Source organism: Chelonia mydas, chromosome 20 (genome assembly GCF_015237465.2).
Source record: "Chelonia mydas isolate rCheMyd1 chromosome 20, rCheMyd1.pri.v2, whole genome shotgun sequence".
In the NCBI taxonomy this organism is placed as follows: domain Eukaryota; kingdom Metazoa; phylum Chordata; order Testudines; family Cheloniidae; genus Chelonia; species Chelonia mydas.
Window position 1 is genome coordinate 1,982,661 of NC_051260.2, and position 17,399 is coordinate 2,000,059.

At 62.1% G+C, this 17,399-nt stretch overlaps 2 protein-coding genes across 3 annotated transcripts in view; one reads left to right on the forward strand and one right to left on the reverse strand.

Moving 5' to 3' along the window:
• The window catches only part of LOC102947691 (inositol polyphosphate 1-phosphatase), a 43,971-nt gene extending 35,767 nt beyond the window's left edge, over positions 1 to 8,204 (reverse strand). The window contains exon 1 of one of the 2 annotated variants that reach the window (XM_043532565.1): positions 7,983 to 8,204. The gene's annotated coding sequence lies outside the window, so the exon portion shown is untranslated. The remainder of the gene's footprint in view (positions 1 to 7,982) is intronic. The other variant, XM_037883966.2, reaches the window with a different exon arrangement.
• Positions 1 to 16,740, forward strand: part of GDF11 (growth differentiation factor 11) — a 34,687-nt gene extending 17,947 nt beyond the window's left edge. The window contains exons 2-3 of the mRNA XM_037883962.2: positions 50 to 423; positions 7,242 to 16,740. Of these exons, the coding sequence (XP_037739890.1) occupies positions 50 to 423; positions 7,242 to 7,622 (755 nt within the window). The 3' untranslated portion in view covers positions 7,623 to 16,740. The remainder of the gene's footprint in view (positions 1 to 49; positions 424 to 7,241) is intronic.
• The last annotated feature ends 659 nt before the right edge of the window (positions 16,741 to 17,399 follow it).

A 17,399-nucleotide genomic window follows, 5' to 3' on the forward strand; every position in this document is an offset into this window, starting at 1 on the left:
GTGTCCAGAGCCGGGAGGCAGCTCCACTCACGTGTGCTCCCCCCCGCAGCGGACCCGGTGGTGCAGATAGAGGGGAACCCCCACTGCTGCTACTTCAGCTTCAGCCCCAAGATCATGTTCACCAAGGTGGTGAAGGCCCAGCTGTGGGTGCACCTGCGGCCCGTGCAGCACACCTCCACCGCCTACTTGCAGATCCTGCGCCTCAAGCCCGTCACCGAGCAGGGCAGCCGCCACATCCGCATCCGCTCCCTCAAGATCGACCTCCACTCCCGCCTCGGCCACTGGCAGAGCATCGACTTCAAGCACGTGCTGCAGAACTGGTTCAAGCAGCCGCAGAACAACTGGGGCATCGAGATCAACGCCTTCGACCCCAACGGCAACGACCTGGCCGTCACCTCCCTCGGCCCCGGAGCAGAAGGGCTGGTAGGTGAACACACAGGGTGGGGGCCAGCCCGGCGCCTCACAGGGCTCTGCTGGCCTTGGCAGGGGTGACTGGGAGCTCTCCACTGACTCAGTGCTGAGCCCAATGTCCCAGAGCAAGGCGGGGGGCTCAGAAGGGGGCGCCGCAGGGAGGGGGGCGGGGGGCTCTGAAGGGGGCGCCGCGCCGCAGGGAGGGGGGCAGGGGGCTCTGAAGGGGGCGCCGCGCCGCAGGGAGGGGGGCGGGGGGCTCTGAAGGGGGCGCCGTGCCGCAGGGAGAGGGCGGGGGGCTCTGAAGGGGGGGGCCGCGCCGCAGGGAGGGGGGCGGGGGGCTCAGAAGGGGGCGCCGCGCCGCAGGGAGCGGGGCGGGGGTCTCTGAAGGGGGCGCCGAGCCGCAGGGAGCGGGGCGGGGGGCTCTGAAGGGGGCGCCGCGCCGCAGGGAGGGGGGCGGGGGGCTCAGAAGGGGGTGCCGCGCCCCAGGGAGGGGGGCGGGGGGCTCTGAAGGGGGTGCCGCGCCGCAGGGAGGGGGGCGGGGGGCTCAGAAGGGGGCGCCGCGGGAAGGGGGGTGGGGGGCTCAGAAGGGGGCGCCGCGCCGCAGGGAGGGGGGCGGGGGGCTCTGAAGGGGGCGCCGCGCCGCAGGGAGGGTAGCGGGGGGCTCTGAAGGGGGAGCCGCGCCGCAGGGAGGGGGGCGGGGGGCTCTGAAGGGGGAGCCACGCCGCAGGGAGGGGGGCGGGGGGCTCTGAAGGGGGAGCCACGCCGCAGGGAGGGTAGCGGGGGGCTCAGAAGGGGGCGCCGCGCCGCAGGGAGGGGGGCGGGGGTCTCAGAAGGGGGCGCCGCGCTGCAGGAAGGGGGGGCGGGGGGCTCTGAAGGGGGTGCCGTGCCGCAGGGAGGGGGGCAGGGGGCTCTGAAGGGGGCGCCGCGCCGCAGGGAGGGGGGCAGGGGGCTCTGAAGGGGGCGCCGCGCCGCAGGGAGGGGGGCGGGGGTCTCAGAAGGGGGCGCCGCGCCGCAGGGAGGGGGGCGGGGGGCTCTGAAGGGGGCGCCGTGCCGCAGGGAGAGGGCGGGGGGCTCTGAAGGGGGCGCCGCGCCGCAGGGAGGGGGGCGGGGGGCTCAGAAGGGGGGGCCGCGCCGCAGGGAGGGGGGCGGGGGGCTCTGAAGGGGGCGCCGCGCCGCAGGGAGGGTAGCGGGGGGCTCAGAAGGGGGCGCCGCGCCGCGGGAAGGGGGGCGGGGGGCTCTGAAGGGGGCGCCGCGCCGCAGGGAGGGGGGCGGGGGGCTCTGAAGGGGGCGCCGCGCCGCAGGGAGAGGGCGGGGGGCTCTGAAGGGGGGGCCGCGCCGCAGGGAGCGGGGCGGGGGGCTCTGAAGGGGGCGCCGCGCCGCAGGGAGGGGGGCGGGGGGCTCTGAAGGGGGCGCCGTGCCGCAGGGAGGGGGGCGGGGGGCTCAGAAGGGGGCGCCGCTCCGCAGGGAGGGGGGCGGGGGGCTCAGAAGGGGGCGCCGCGCCGCAGGGAGAGGGGCGGGGGGCTCTCAAGGGGGCGCCGCGCCGCAGGGAGGGGGGCGGGGGGCTCAGAAGGGGGCGCCGCTCCGCAGGGAGGGGGGCGGGGGGCTCTGAAGGGGGCGCCGCGCCGCAGGGAGGGGGGCGGGGGGCTCAGAAGGGGGCGCCGCGCCGCAGGGAGGGGGGCGGGGGGCTCTCAAGGGGGCGCCGCGCCGCAGGGAGGGGGGCGGGGGGCTCTGAAGGGGGCGCCGCGCCGCAGGGAGGGGGGCGGGGGGCTCTGAAGGGGGCGCCGCGCTGCAGGAAGGGGGGCGGGGGGCTCTGAAGGGGGCGCCGCGCCGCAGGGAGGGGGGCAGGGGGCTCAGAAGGGGGCGCCGCGCCGCAGGGAGGGGGGCGGGGGGCTCTCAAGGGGGCGCCGCGCTGCAGGAAGGGGGGCGGGGGGCTCAGAAGGGGGCGCCGAGCCGCAGGGAGCGGGGCGGGGGGCTCTGAAGGGGGCGCCGCGCCGCAGGGAGGGGGGCGGGGGGCTCAGAAGGGGGAGCCGCGCCCCAGGGCGGGGGGCGGGGGGCTCTGAAGGGGGTGCCGCGCCGCAGGGAGGGGGGGGGGGGGCTCAGAAGGGGGCGCCGCGGGAAGGGGGGTGGGGGGCTCAGAAGGGGGCGCCGCGCCGCAGGGAGGGGGGCGGGGGGCTCTGAAGGGGGCGCCGCGCCGCAGGGAGGGTAGCGGGGGGCTCTGAAGGGGGAGCCGCGCCGCAGGGAGGGGGGCGGGGGGCTCTGAAGGGGGAGCCACGCCGCAGGGAGGGGGGCGGGGGGCTCTGAAGGGGGAGCCACGCCGCAGGGAGGGGGGCGGGGGGCTCTGAAGGGGGAGCCACGCCGCAGGGAGGGGGGCGGGGGGCTCTGAAGGGGGAGCCACGCCGCAGGGAGGGGGGCGGGGGGCTCTGAAGGGGGCGCCGCGCCGCAGGGAGGGGGGCGGGGGTCTCAGAAGGGGGCGCCGCGCTGCAGGAAGGGGGGCGGGGGGCTCTGAAGGGGGCGCCGTGCCGCAGGGAGGGGGGCAGGGGGCTCTGAAGGGGGCGCCGCGCCGCAGGGAGGGGGGCAGGGGGCTCTGAAGGGGGCGCCGCGCCGCAGGGAGGGGGGCGGGGGTCTCAGAAGGGGGCGCCGCGCCGCAGGGAGGGGGGCGGGGGGCTCTGAAGGGGGCGCCGTGCCGCAGGGAGAGGGCGGGGGGCTCTGAAGGGGGCGCCGCGCCGCAGGGAGGGGGGCGGGGGGCTCAGAAGGGGGCGCCGCGCCGCAGGGAGCGGGGCGGGGGTCTCTGAAGGGGGCGCCGAGCCGCAGGGAGCGGGGCGGGGGGCTCTGAAGGGGGCGCCGCGCCGCAGGGAGGGGGGCGGGGGGCTCAGAAGGGGGTGCCGCGCCCCAGGGAGGGGGGCGGGGGGCTCTGAAGGGGGTGCCGCGCCGCAGGGAGGGGGGCGGGGGGCTCAGAAGGGGGCGCCGCGGGAAGGGGGGGGGGGGGCTCAGAAGGGGGCGCCGCGCCGCAGGGAGGGGGGCGGGGGGCTCTGAAGGGGGCGCCGCGCCGCAGGGAGGGTAGCGGGGGGCTCTGAAGGGGGAGCCGCGCCGCAGGGAGGGGGGCGGGGGGCTCTGAAGGGGGAGCCACGCCGCAGGGAGGGGGGCGGGGGGCTCTGAAGGGGGAGCCACGCCGCAGGGAGGGTAGCGGGGGGCTCAGAAGGGGGCGCCGCGCCGCAGGGAGGGGGGCGGGGGTCTCAGAAGGGGGCGCCGCGCTGCAGGAAGGGGGGCGGGGGGCTCTGAAGGGGGTGCCGTGCCGCAGGGAGGGGGGCAGGGGGCTCTGAAGGGGGCGCCGCGCCGCAGGGAGGGGGGCAGGGGGCTCTGAAGGGGGCGCCGCGCCGCAGGGAGGGGGGCGGGGGTCTCAGAAGGGGGCGCCGCGCCGCAGGGAGGGGGGCGGGGGGCTCTGAAGGGGGCGCCGTGCCGCAGGGAGAGGGCGGGGGGCTCTGAAGGGGGCGCCGCGCCGCAGGGAGGGGGGCGGGGGGCTCAGAAGGGGGCGCCGCGCCGCAGGGAGCGGGGCGGGGGTCTCTGAAGGGGGCGCCGCGCCGCAGGGAGGGTAGCGGGGGGCTCAGAAGGGGGCGCCGCGCCGCAGGGAGCGGGGCGGGGGGCTCAGAAGGGGGCGCCGCGCCGAAGGGAGGGGGGCGGGGGGCTCAGAAGGGGGCGCCGCGCTGCAGGAAGGGGGGCGGGGGGCTCAGCAGGGGGCGCCGTGCCGCAGGGAGGGGGGCGGGGGGCTCAGAAGGGGGCGCCGCTCCGCAGGGAGGGGGGCGGGGGGCTCTGAAGGGGGCGCCGCGCTGCAGGGAGGGGGGCGGGGGGCTCAGCAGGGGGCGCCGCGCCGCAGGGAGGGGGGCGGGGGGCTCAGAAGGGGGCGCCGCTCCGCAGGGAGGGGGGCGGGGGGCTCAGAAGGGGGCGCCGCGCTGCAGGAAGGGGGGCGGGGGGCTCAGAAGGGGGCGCTCTCCTTTCAAAGTCAGTGCTGACCACAGTGCACCCCACCCCTGGGCTCTCCTCGGCACAGATCGTAACAGCACAAAATTCTGCTCCATTTTCGTATAATGGGTGAAGTCTGCTTAGGAGAGACCCAGAATACTGGCACCAGGATGGCAATGGGGACTGCGGGTCGGGAGTGAGGGGCACTGGCAGAGCTGGGGGGCCCAGGGCTGGGATAGCAGGGGGCTGCGGGTCAGGAGTGAGGGGCACTGGTAGAGCTGGGGGGCCCAGGGCTGGGATAGCAGGGGACTGCGGGTCGGGAGTGAGGGGCACTGGCAGAGCTGGGGGGCCCAGGGCTGGGATAGCAGGGGGCTGCGGGTCAGGAGTGAGGGGCACTGGCAGAGCTGGGGGGCCCAGGGCTGGGATAGCAGGGGGCTGCGGGTCGGGAGTGAGGGGCACTGGCAGAGCTGGGGGGGAGCCCAGGGCTGGGATAGCAGGGGGCTGCGGGTCGGGAGTGAGGGGCACTGGCAGAGCTGGGGGGAGCCCAGGGATGGGATAGCAGGGGGCTGCGGGTCGGGAGTGAGGGGCACTGGCAGAGCTGGGGGGCCCAGGGCTGGGATAGCAGGGGGCTGCGGGTCAGGAGTGAGGGGCACTGGCAGAGCTGGGGGGCCCAGGGCTGGGATAGCAGGGGGCTGCGGGTCGGGAGTGAGGGGCACTGGCAGAGCTGGGGGGAGCCCAGGGCTGGGATAGCAGGGGGCTGCGGGTCGGGAGTGAGGGGCACTGGCAGAGCTGGGGGGAGCCCAGGGCTGGGCTAGCAGGGGGCTGCGGGTCGGGAGTGAGGGGCACTGGCAGAGCTGGGGGGCCCAGGGCTGGGATAGCAGGGGGCTGCGGGTCAGGAGTGAGGGGCACTGGCAGAGCTGGGGGGAGCCCAGGGCTGGGATAGCAGGGGGCTGCAGGTCGGGAGTGAGGGGCACTGGCAGAGCTGGGGGGAGCCCAGGGCTGGGATAGCAGGGGGCTGCGGGTCGGGAGTGAGGGGCACTGGCAGAGCTGGGGGGAGCCCAGGGCTGGGATAGCAGGGGGCTGCGGGTCGGGAGTGAGGGGCACTGGCAGAGCTGGGGGGAGCCCAGGGATGGGATAGCAGGGGGCTGCGGGTCGGGAGTGAGGGGCACTGGCAGAGCTGGGGGGAGCCCAGGGCTGGGATAGCAGGGGGCTGCGGGTCGGGAGTGAGGGGCACTGGCAGAACGGGGGGGCCCAGGGCTGGGATAGCAGGGGCTCTGGGTCCGGTTTAGTACTGCGTACCCCAGAATGGCTGAAGCCCGATGGCTCAAGGAAGGCACAGACCCGTTACCCTCTGGGTTCATCATGCTCTCCCCATGAAGGGGGATTTCTGCCGGAGCCCCGGGGAGCCAGGCTGAGGCGGAGGGTGTGGCCTAGCCCCTTCTGATTCCCAGCCACCCCAGAGCCTCTTTCCTCGCCATCAAGCTCCCCAGCAGCAGGCCTGGAATGGAGGCCACTGTGCTGCAGGCCCATGGGTGGCTGCTGATGGGGACGCTTCTTCCCGTCAGTTTCAGCAGCCAGCCTCAGCCTCTGCCTGTTCCTGGGCAGAAGGGAGAGGGGTCGTCTCCTTCTGCCCAGGCCCACGGCTGCCTTCCCGCGGGAGCTGCATCGTGTCAGCTCTCAGACGATCTGTCTGTGCACCCAGTGAGGAGATGGCTGGCTCCTGCCCAAGCCCGTCCTGCCTCTGAGTCCCTGGGCCAGCAGTAGCTGATTCCTAGTCTTCTAGCTGTCCTGCTGACAGGATTTATGGCTCCCCGGGTTCAAATCATGCTGGAGCCCAGTGCAGGGCCAGGCTGAACACTGGGGAGGAGGGAGGGACCCACTCAGCCTAGTGACACAGAGCTCAGCCCAGACCACGGCCTGCACTGCCTGGCACCCAGCTACAGGGTGGACCTCTCCCCACACTTCATCGGGGCCGGCAGAGGGCAGATGAGGCTGGATTAGTAGACGAAATCAAGGGATTGGCTAGAGATGGATGGCTGGGTGGACAGGTAGCTAGGGAAGGATGATGGATACAGAAGAGTGGCTAGGTGGATGGAGGCTAGGGCTGGGGTGGACAGGGATGGCTGGGTGGACAGGTAGCTAGGGAAGGATGATGGATACAGAAGGGTGGCTAGGTGGACGGAGGCTCGGGCTGGGTGGACAGGTAGCTAGGGAAGGATGATGGATACAGAAGGGTGGCTAGGTGGATGGAGGCTAGGGCTGGGGTGGACAGGGATGGCTGGGTGGACAGGTAGCTAGGGAAGGATGATGGATACAGAAGGGTGGCGAGGTGGACGGAGGCTCGGGCTGGGGTGGACAGGTAGCTAGGGAAGGATGATGGATACAGAAGGGTGGCTAGGTGGACGGAGGCTCGGGCTGGGTGGACAGGTAGCTAGGGAAGGATGATGGATACAGAAGGGTGGCTAGGTGGACGGAGGCTCGGGCTGGGGTGGACAGGTAGCTAGGGAAGGATGATGGATACAGAAGGGTGGCTAGGTGGACGGAGGCTCGGGCTGGGTGGACAGGTAGCTAGGGAAGGATGATGGATACAGAAGGGTGGCTAGGTGGACGGAGGCTCGGGCTGGGTGGACAGGTAGCTAGGGAAGGATGATGGATACAGAAGGGTGGCCAGGTGGATGGAGGCTCGGGCTGGGGTGGACAGGGATGGCTGGGTGGACAGGTAGCTGGGGAAGGATGGGTAGGCAGAGGGATGGGAGGTTATGGCTGGTTGGTTAGGGGAGCTGGTCAGATGGCTCCCTGCAGCATGCCCCCCTCCCCAAAGGCTGGCCCTAGCTGCCCTGGGGACGAGGCTCAGCTGTCTGCTCTCCCCCCAGCACCCCTTCATGGAGCTCCGCGTCCTGGAGAACAACAAGCGCTCGCGGCGCAACCTGGGGCTGGACTGCGACGAGCACTCCGCCGAGTCCCGGTGCTGCCGGTACCCGCTGACTGTCGACTTCGAGGCCTTCGGCTGGGACTGGATTATTGCCCCCAAGCGGTACAAAGCCAACTACTGCTCGGGCCAGTGCGAGTACATGTTCATGCAGAAGTACCCGCACACCCACCTGGTGCAACAGGCCAACCCCCGGGGCTCGGCCGGGCCCTGCTGCACCCCTACCAAGATGTCCCCCATCAACATGCTTTACTTCAATGACAAACAGCAGATTATCTACGGCAAGATCCCGGGCATGGTGGTCGACAGATGCGGCTGCTCTTAAAACCCAGCTGGTACTCCCCCAGCCCCGCTCCCGTGCTCCCGGCCAACCAGCAAGAGTGATCGTTGCTTCCCCCCTTTTTTTTTATAGATATAAAAAGAACAAACATTAAAATTCTTTTGTGAATGTCGGGGGAGGGGGGGAGAGACAGAACACCCCCAAGAAAAACGAACAGAACCCAAACTCTCCCGCGCTTCGCCATGCACTGTGCAATAAGCAAACGTCCCTACCTGGGGAGGGCCAGCTGGGTACCGCTTTTCTCCCAAGGCAAGTCTGCAAAGGCATTATCCCCCGCCCCCTCAACCCCACCCTGTCATCGGCATCAGCAACCAGCTGTGGCTCAGTCAGAGAGGTGTCTCTTACCGGGGTTTGGTTCTTGGAGGACTAGCCGATCCCTGGGCGGCCTGGGAGCGAAATGGTTAACGCCGAGACGGCAGGACAGCGACTCTTCATCCGTTTACAAGCCGTGGAAGCTTTCTATGTGTTTAAGTTAAAAACAGAAAATCAAAACAATTGCCTGGAGCTGGAGCTCACAGAAACACACAGGATATTTTGTACGGCGCGAGAGACGAACTGAAGAACAAAGCGGCCTGGTAAAAAGGAAAGATACCCTGGATCACTGGCCTTTTCTTTCCAGCAGTTTTGTTTTGGGGGGGGGGGGGGGAACGGGAGGGGGAATTTCAGCTGCCTGCCCTTTGAGAGAGAGAATTCCCCTGGCAGGTCTCCAAAGAAAGGATCGCTTGGCTCCCCGGACCCAGCCAGCGTGTGCTGCGGAGAGCTAGGAGGGGCCGGGCCGGGGGCTGCATTGCTGATGTTGGAAAGTCTGATCCTGCTGGCCCAGCACGGGTTAAACTCCTTGATCTGACCCCACCGCCCTGGCCCAGAGCAGGTGCCATGAGCCCAGATTATGGTCAGGCTCTCTGATCTCATTGTTCCTTGTCAATCTGCTCCAGAGCAAACTCACCCCAATCCCATCACCCCTCAACACCCCAACCCCCGACACCCCCTGTGCATCCCAACCCCCCATTACTCCTGCATACCCCAAGCCCCCCATCCCATCATCCATAATGCACCCCAACCCCCGCATCCCAGCACCCCTTGTGCACCCTGAATGCGCCCATCCTGGCATCCCAGCACACCTTGAACTCCCCACCACCCCACCTCAGCCAAATCTTTCCATCCTGGCACCCCAGCACACCCATCCCACCCTGCGCACCCCAACTCCCTGATCCCATTGTACTGCTAGAGATGAGCTGGTAGGCACGACAGGCTCCAGCTCCTGTCTGGGCCCAGCTTTGATCCTAATATGGAGGGCACGGGGGGGGGGGGGCAGCGTCCCTGGGAGTTTTTGCCTGCGAGAGGACTGCAGGAGCAGGTGACACATTCCAGCAAGTCCCCTGCAGCCCCACTCCCACAGGGTGCTTGCGCTAGAATGCTGGCCGCACAGAGGCCCAGCCTGGGAGGAGACGGCTTCCCACGGTAACTTATTTATTTATTAATTATTCTCCTTGTGAGAACTCACAATTTGCCTGGCTACTGCACTAGAAAAACGTGTGGCCTCCCACCTCACCTAGACAGAGCCGTGTGAATGGCTGTGGTTTTTAATGCACTTACATAAACCCTTTTCTTGCTGTCTTCGGAATCACCAAATAACCCCCTGCCCCATGCTAGGTCTGAGATTCCGGCCTACACCCCTCAGCCCACCTGTAATGGGGCTTCCCAGACTGCCTGGATTAGCAACAGACTGAGACCCCACTAACATAGGCAGAGGAAAGCCAGACGATCTGTCCCAAGCAGGTGCGTGAGGGATGGGAATCCTGGCTCCTGGAGGCTCCATTTGCATTCCCAGCCGGGTGGAGGCCAGACCAGGAGCAGTCTCTCTGACTGTGGAAGAGTCTCTCAAGGGGCAGTTGTGGAAACACCGTTCCCTAGGCTGTGTAGACAAAGCATTAGGAACGGACTGGAGGGAACAATCCGGCCCTGGCCGTATGGGCTGTGGACTAGGTGGGATCCAATTGAGCTGGTTGGATGGACTAGGCAGGATCTCTCAGGGCTTTTCCATCACTGAGCTCTGTGAAGAGAGTCACAGGGATGAACATGGCTCCATGTGCTTCCATGATGAAGCCCAAGGGGCTGTGGCGCATAAGCTCTTATCCCTGCCGTCCCAGCGCTCTGGCAAGAGAGGTCACCGGGCTGCTGCAGCTGGACTGCAATTCCTGCCATTTGCCGGGTTCAGCCCAGGCCCCAGTCTTTGTGGTGGTCTCGGTCCCAAGAAGCCACAGGAGCCAGGCAGGCAGCAGTGCTCAGCGTAGGCGGCTCAGTGCTCCGGACCGAGGGTGTGCTAGGAGGAAATGAGCCCGGTTGTCCCATCGCTGTGTGGATCCCCACCTGGCTCCTGGCACAGGGGCGGTTATGGAGAGATTCTCTGTGCTAGCTGGCTCAGGCAATCAGGCTACCAATGATTTGCCTCTTGGCTGCTGCTTTGCATTCAGCCCACGGACCTGACATGGTTCCCCCCTGACTGGAGGCCCCTGTGTGAAGTGAGGGAGTCCTAGTGGAAAAACCATCATTGCAATCAGGATTCACCAGCCTATGTGTTGGCAACCTCACCAGAGAGATCATGGAGACGGACCATCGCTGCTCCCCGGTCTGTGGGTTCAGCCAGCCTGGCGCTTCCATGGGCATTACCTTCTTGGTCGAAAAGTGGATCCCTGTTCAGGAAAACAGGAAGCTTCCTCCCGCTGACCTGAGCAGAGGCCTGGGGTTTGTTACTTGTATGCAGCAGGATGGACGCATTTGGGTCAAGTTTATCTCTAAAGGAGGAAAACTTGGCCAGAAACCCTGGCTGTGGAGAATTTTGCTGATGCAGCACATTAGCTTCCCACTCTGCCCTCGCTGTTTGGATTATTACTAAGAACATTTGCACAAAAACAGGATCCTTGTTTCTCAAGAGTTCATTGGCTCCTGCTGCTTGGGGCTGCCCCCCACCCCCGCCCGTGCCATCGGGAAGATGCAAACAGAATCCGTGGGTCGCCATCTCCGAGCTGTCATGGGGCAGTGTCCCCGGCGCCAAGCCGGCGGACCGCGGGGGAGTTGGATGATGACGTCAAACCAAGTCCCTGATGCCTCGTGGTCATTAAAACCCCTGTAGCATAACCCTTCCCACGCTGGGTCAGCAGAGACCTGGCTCCTCAGCCTGCTGCCGGCTACGAAACTGTGTGAAGCTAAAAATACCTCAGCCCTTTCGCCCCGTTCCTTTGCCATGGAAGCATCAGCTGTAATGGACGCAGGGCGAGGCCGGGCCTGCGACTGGGGAGGGAGCTGTCGGTGAGACGCTCCCTGTGCGAGTGGGGCCCACTGGAAGGAAAAGGCTGGAGCGTCCCCGCCCCTAGCACTTATCTTAAGAGTCGGGCTGTTAAATCTGGCGTCCTGGCCAAATTCCAACGGGGGCCTCTCTAAGCTCCCCTCAGGGGTCAGCTGGAGCCAATGCCTCCTTGCTTTCCTCTCCCGAGATACCGTGTGCAGTTACTAGGGCAGAAAGGCTGCCAGGTATACCCGCCTTTGCCCCGTGGCTGGGGCCTCCCTGGTTCTATGTATACACCCTACAAAGCACTTAGGGGTGGGGCGGGATCAAAGAGGCTCTGGGAATAGATCCCTCTGATCCTGCTATCTGCCACTGCTCGAGAGATCCGTTCTGCTCCGGCTGCGCTGACTCTGGGGGAGCAGGAGGGGCCCACAATATTTAGCACTTGTCTCAAGCTTTCTGCCCGTGGATCTCAAAGCGCTTTACAAAGGGGATGGCCCCCGCTCGACAGAGGGAGAACTGAGGCGCAGAGAGAGGACGTCCCCGTCCCAGCGTCGCACAAAGAGCCAATGGCAGAGCCAGGCACAGACCACAGATCTCACAGCTCCCAGGCCAGGGCCGGAGCCCCTGGCCTGCTGCCTCGCTCCTTAGCACTTACAGACTGTAGCGCTTTACGTTTCCAAAGCACTGTTCATAGACCAACCAACTTACTCAGCCCCTGATCCGGTTCTAGCCAGGCTGCTAACCTAGGCTAAAGATGGGCAATGAAAGGGAACAGGCTGAGCTCCTGCTAGAGAAAGGAAGGGAACACTGACCCTTTGCCACTTTGAGGTACCTCCTGCCTTCCATCCGCCTGACTCTCGTCCTCCTTGCCCATTAGCCCCCCACTGCCGGAGCAGGCTGGGCTTTTCTAGCGCACGCCAGCCAGCTCAGGTCTGCAGTCTGCGCTCTTGGCAGGACAAGAAAGTGTTTTCCCTTCACTGCCAAGGGAGGCCTGGGCAGGGCAGGGTCGGAAAGGAGATCAGCATATTGTCTGGTTTCAAGGAGGGGTCACTAAAGCAACAGGATGCCATGAACTCTGAGGACCCAGAGATCCTGTTTTCATGCTGAAGCCCCGAGCGACAGAGAGCCCTGGATCTGAGGCTCGTTAGAAGAAGAACCTCTCCCTCCAATGTGGCAGTGATCCGAAGTGGCACCATCTGCCTTGGCATCCCTGCCCCCTTTCTTTACTGTGACAACCACACAGGCCCAGCCCAGATGCGAAGGAGTGAGAAGGATTCACAGCCTGTCTTGCACATCACTGCAGCCACAACCGCCAGCTTCCGACCGTGGAGCAGAGAGCCAGGAAGGACCGAGTGGGGCGACAAGATCATAGGGTCAGCGAGCGGTCGGGGAGCCCCGCAGCGGCACTTGGGTGGCTGCATTGCTGGTTCTCATGAAGAGGCAGCACTGGAATCTACACCTGCAAAGAACTTTCTGAGCCCCGGAGACAGCAGCCAACCGAACCAGGAGCCGACTGGCCAGTTCTCATGCTCCCTGCAGCCCACCGCTCCTTTATTCTGCCTGGGAATCATTTCCCCATCTGGCATCTGAAGCAGGGACAAGGGAACAGCCCCTGCTCCACTGTCAAATCTGCTGCTGGGGACCTTCTATTCTCTTCACAGCCTTAGCATGATGCTTCCCAGTCCAGGCTGGAGGGCAGCCCCAGTTTGGAGGTCTAAGAACACACCTCTTCCTCTTCCTAACACAGAGCTACACTGTGCCCCTCTGGCTGGTGCCACTCCGGAACAGCAGGGCTTGAGCAAAAAGGAACTGGAGCAGCTTTGTACCTAACCCTCCCAGTGCTGCCTCAGTTGGAAGGACTCAAGAGATATTACTCCACCAGTGAGCACATAGTAAGGTATTCAGAATAGAAAGGTCTGGACTGCATGGGTCTAGCAGTTAGACCAGGTGACTGGGAGTCAAGGCACCTGGAATTCCTTCCTCCTGTTGTCCTTTTGGGGAGCTGCTTCCCCAGCTATGCCTCAGTTTCCCCCTGTGAATGGGGCTCAACCCTGTCTCGCAGCCTGCGGGGAAATGGAGGTGTAGAAAGGGAAAGCGGCTGGCCCACTGTCACACAGGGAGTCAGTGACAGAGCCAGGAATCGCCGGCTCTGTGCTTCTCCCACAAGACCCTGTTCTAGGAACACCCAAGGGCCATGAAGGCGGCATTTCAGGAGTGGTCATGGTCAAGGAAACTGCTCTAACAGTAACCTGGCAGGTCCCCAGTTTTATTCCCTCGCAACAATCTGGGCTCCTGTTTGCTTGTCTCATACGGGGAAGGTTCCTTTTCTAGCCGCCACCACCCAGGCTCTGAACATAGCAGGGCTCCGGCTGCTTCCAGCGGCGATCTGGACTTGGTGGGTTATCCCACTGCTGCGGCTCCCCTCACTCTCCTGGAGCTGGGCTGGCTCGCCCAGGGACAACATTCAGCATTCTAGGAGGCAAACTGCTCCTTGCCAACGTGCCTGGGGAGCACTGCTTCCCAAGCCCAGCTGATCCATTCAATACCTTTGCCCAGAACCCCTCTCGAAAGCTGCGCAGATCAGCCTGGGATTGGACGATCGTTACGTACTTGAATCCCCTCCAGTTTTAAGATGGGGACGTTCTTAGGTGACCTGAGCTATGGAACTGGGCCACATCCTTGCCATCATGTGCCCGTTTGCCACAGGGAAGCAGAAGGGGGTAGCGTGAATGGCGAGGCTATTTCTGACTAAGTACTGTTTCCTGTTGGTGGCCTCACTCAGACACGGAGGGGAAAAATGTTATCCCAGAGATCAGAGATGGAAAAGACCAGTTAGATCCCTGGGGGAAGGATTGTTCCCCTCAGGACATTTCTAATGCTTCACCAAGGCTGTTTTGAAAGGCTCTGAGCAATGGTCTATCCCAGCATAGCTCAGTTGTGTCTTGCTCACAGCAGCCAAGGGAGCTCTCAAGCAAGCTTCTAACTACAGCTGTGATCAGTCCTTCATGCTAACTACAGGCTCGGGAGGTGGGCTGGGAGAGAGAGAATATGACCAGGAGCTTATTTGTGGCTACAGTAGCTGACAAGCTGCCTAGATCGTCCCCATGAGAGATGAAGCCTAAAGAGTCCTACACATCAGAGATGAAAAACAACCCTTAGGTCCCATCTATTCTGCCTCCTTCATTCCTTACAGCATATTTCCTAGTGCTTTCACCAGGCTGGTTTAAGTTCTCCCAGTCAATGGGAGACCCACCAGTGAGATGGTGGTGTTTGAATTAGGGAAGTTAGAAATGAGAATGGTGTAGTAGACCCTGCAGTCCATCTCACTGCAAATACACAACCCCTTCCTGGATACACACATCTGCCAGGCAGGCCCCTTCTCTCCCTCTTAAACATGGAAGCTCTCACTGGCTGTTGGCTGGGGCATGGAGAAATTTGGGGAAATTTTTCCAGCCAGATGACACCGGAGATGAAAAGACCTAACTCTGGCAATGGGGGACGTCGCCCATGGCTGTTCTGTGCATTGTCCGGGGGAATCTGACTGGCCGAGGGCAGGCAGGGGTTGTTTCATGTGTGTTTGTACAGATCAGCCCTACAAGTATTTTATTATTATTTACTTTGTGTGTGTTACTGGGCGTAATGTCTTAGCTTGGGTTTGTTTTTTTCATTGGGTATCTGAAGATGAAGAGTTTACGAGGATGGCGGCTCAGGAAAGAAGCCATTGGTTGGGGTGGGCTTTTTTATTTTATTTTAATCACATGACCAAAAGGCCATTCATTGGTTGGGTTGTTTTTTCATTGTTGTTGTTGTTGTTGTTGTTGTTTTAATCACATGACCAAACACAGCACTTGAACATCAAAAATAAATAAATAAATAAAAATATTTTAAAAAGTAATAATAATAATAAAAAAAAAATCAAAGAGTTCAGAGCTTTCCGCTCCAGGCCTGCACCTGCGACTCACTCGCCCTGGGCCTGAGCCAGCGATTCCGATGGGGCTCCACCATGACAGATGGTGCGGCTAGAGGCACACGTGCCCCCATCAAGAGGGACTCTTCTGGCAGGGATCGGCATTGGGTTTTCAGGCACTGGCCGCTGCACCCTGCAGTAACTTTCATTCCCAATAAGGGGCTAGATTTGTTTCATCAGCTGATTTCCAGGTCCAGAGGCCACCACAGCAGGTGCCCATCAACAGGCTTCCTGCAAGAATCCATGGAACGTTTATTGACTTGGTTGATGTATCCACCCACCCCCCCGGATAGTCTCATCCAGCTGCACTGCTCCCTCTCACCGAAGCAAAAACTCAATCCATCCAGGAGGTGACAAGCAGCACGAGCTGTGGGGATGCTCTGGAGGCTCAGAGGTGGTGGCACCAGGAGACTTGATTCTTCCCAAATTGCAGGAGCGAGGCAAAGCGTCTGACTCAAGAACGCTGAATGTTCACTGTAAAAATTTCTGTATTGAAAGACTTGGGCTATGGTACCATTTGCACTATGGAAGGTTAAAGAAAATTTAAGAGACTAGTATGGGGTTTCCCTTTGTGACACACCAAGGGCTCGACAGGAGATGCTTTTATGTCTGTGCTTTCTCTTCTTGTAATTGCTGTGCGTGAGGATTAGTGCGTTTGCGTCTTGATGTTTTTTCCTTGCTGCCAGAGGAGATGGTTCCCTCTGCCCTGCTCTGTGTCTGTGCAATCCCAGTGGTCAGAGGCTAGGCACACGTGCCAGGATACTCAAATGAATCCAGATGGCGGCGTGTAACCACTGCACCGCTAGCATCACTGAGCTCGACTTGCAACGTGTGAAATTCCCCCACTCTCGCATCTTCTACAGATCCTCTCTGACAAACTGCGACAATTCTGGGTTACCCAGCATACAGTCCAGCCCTGCATTCCCTGCAATCCCCAGGTATCGCTTGGGGCCAATTAGAGGACTCTGCCCATGTGATAAGTGGCTCAGGAGCACAAGAAGAAACTGGGCCGTGCACTGGTGTCTCGCTGGAGAATAACCTGTGTTCCAGCCCATCAGAGAGGGTCCCAGCTGCCCACTGCTTATGAAGAACTCCACAGCCCTTCCAGAAAGGGCAGGGAAGTAGTTGCCGTGTGTTAAGGAGCAACCTTGATTTCTGAAATACTTTTACGATGTCAGCATGGGAAGGGAGTTGGGTCTAGTGGTTAGAGCTGGGAATCAGGATTCCTGACCTCGAGCAAAGGTTTGTGTTCCTCCTCGGTAGAACAAAGATAATACCTACCTCATAAGGGTCTTGTGAGGCTTCCTTACTGCGTGCGGCATTTTGAAATCCACAGGCAGCAGGCATGCTACAGCCGCATACAGCGCTGAGAACATGCATGTGGGGTGACGGGTTTTTTTGTAAAACACATTTAAAAGGAAATGCCACCACTCCCCTCACTTCCCGGATGCCCAAGAGAAATTAGTCTTAAACCAGAGACCCCCCTGCTCCAAGCAGCCACCGCCTCAGTGGCTATTCAGGTGGCTTTGAAGTTTAAAAAGCTTTAGTGTGTTTCACTTCTCCACCAGACAGACAGAAAAACTACCCCGCTGAGTGTCCCTTAGCTGAAGGGAACACTGGGACTACTCTCCAAGATGAATCCAATGCTGGAAGTGGATTTAACAGCCTCTAGGAAATCCCAATATGGTTTTTTATATATCATGTGGTCCATGTTAAAATGTCCCTCTAGGAAACAAATTCCTCGCCCCCGCATCACAGCTCACAAAGTTCCTAGCAAACGTTCCTGTTTAAAATTCTCACCAATGGGGGAAAATTTCACACGGACGCAATCAACTAAAGAACAACAATAAAAAACTCTGGTACATGAAAAAGTAAGAAATAAAATATCGGAGGAAGCTCACATTTATGATGAGATGGGGCAGAACAGGAGGTTATTTACAGCTTCTCTTTCATAAATCATTCTAGAAAAAGCTACAGGAAAGGGAAAAAAAATTAAATGACTGTTATTTCTCTTCCAGGTTGTATAAACTAAGCTTTAGTCATCTGTATATATTATAACCGTTGCTTCTGTCCCAATTTCTTTCTTTCTTTTTTTTTAGACTTTTTTTGTACAATAAAAATTATATAGCCAAACAAAAAAAAAAGGAAAAAAAAAAAAGGAAAAAGGAAAAAAAAATCTGCTGGCAAATGCATTTTCCTTTGGTGACTTTTCTTTGATTGTCTTTATTATGACAGCGCCTAATGCAAGCAATAGACCTCAGGAGTTCTGCTCTCCAGATTGCAACTAGTTGATTTTAGAACCTCTCCAAGTAGAGCTAGATTTATTTCCCATTTGGTTTATGGGATCCCTATCTCTGCCTATCCATTAACACCGGGGTTCTAGTGCCCACTCTGGGAGGCAAGTTGGGTCTAGTGGATTGGAGGAGGTGGGCAGGGCCTAGGGATCAGGACTCCTGGGTTCTGTTCCTTGTATGACCTTGGATCAGTTACTTCCCCTTTCTAAGTC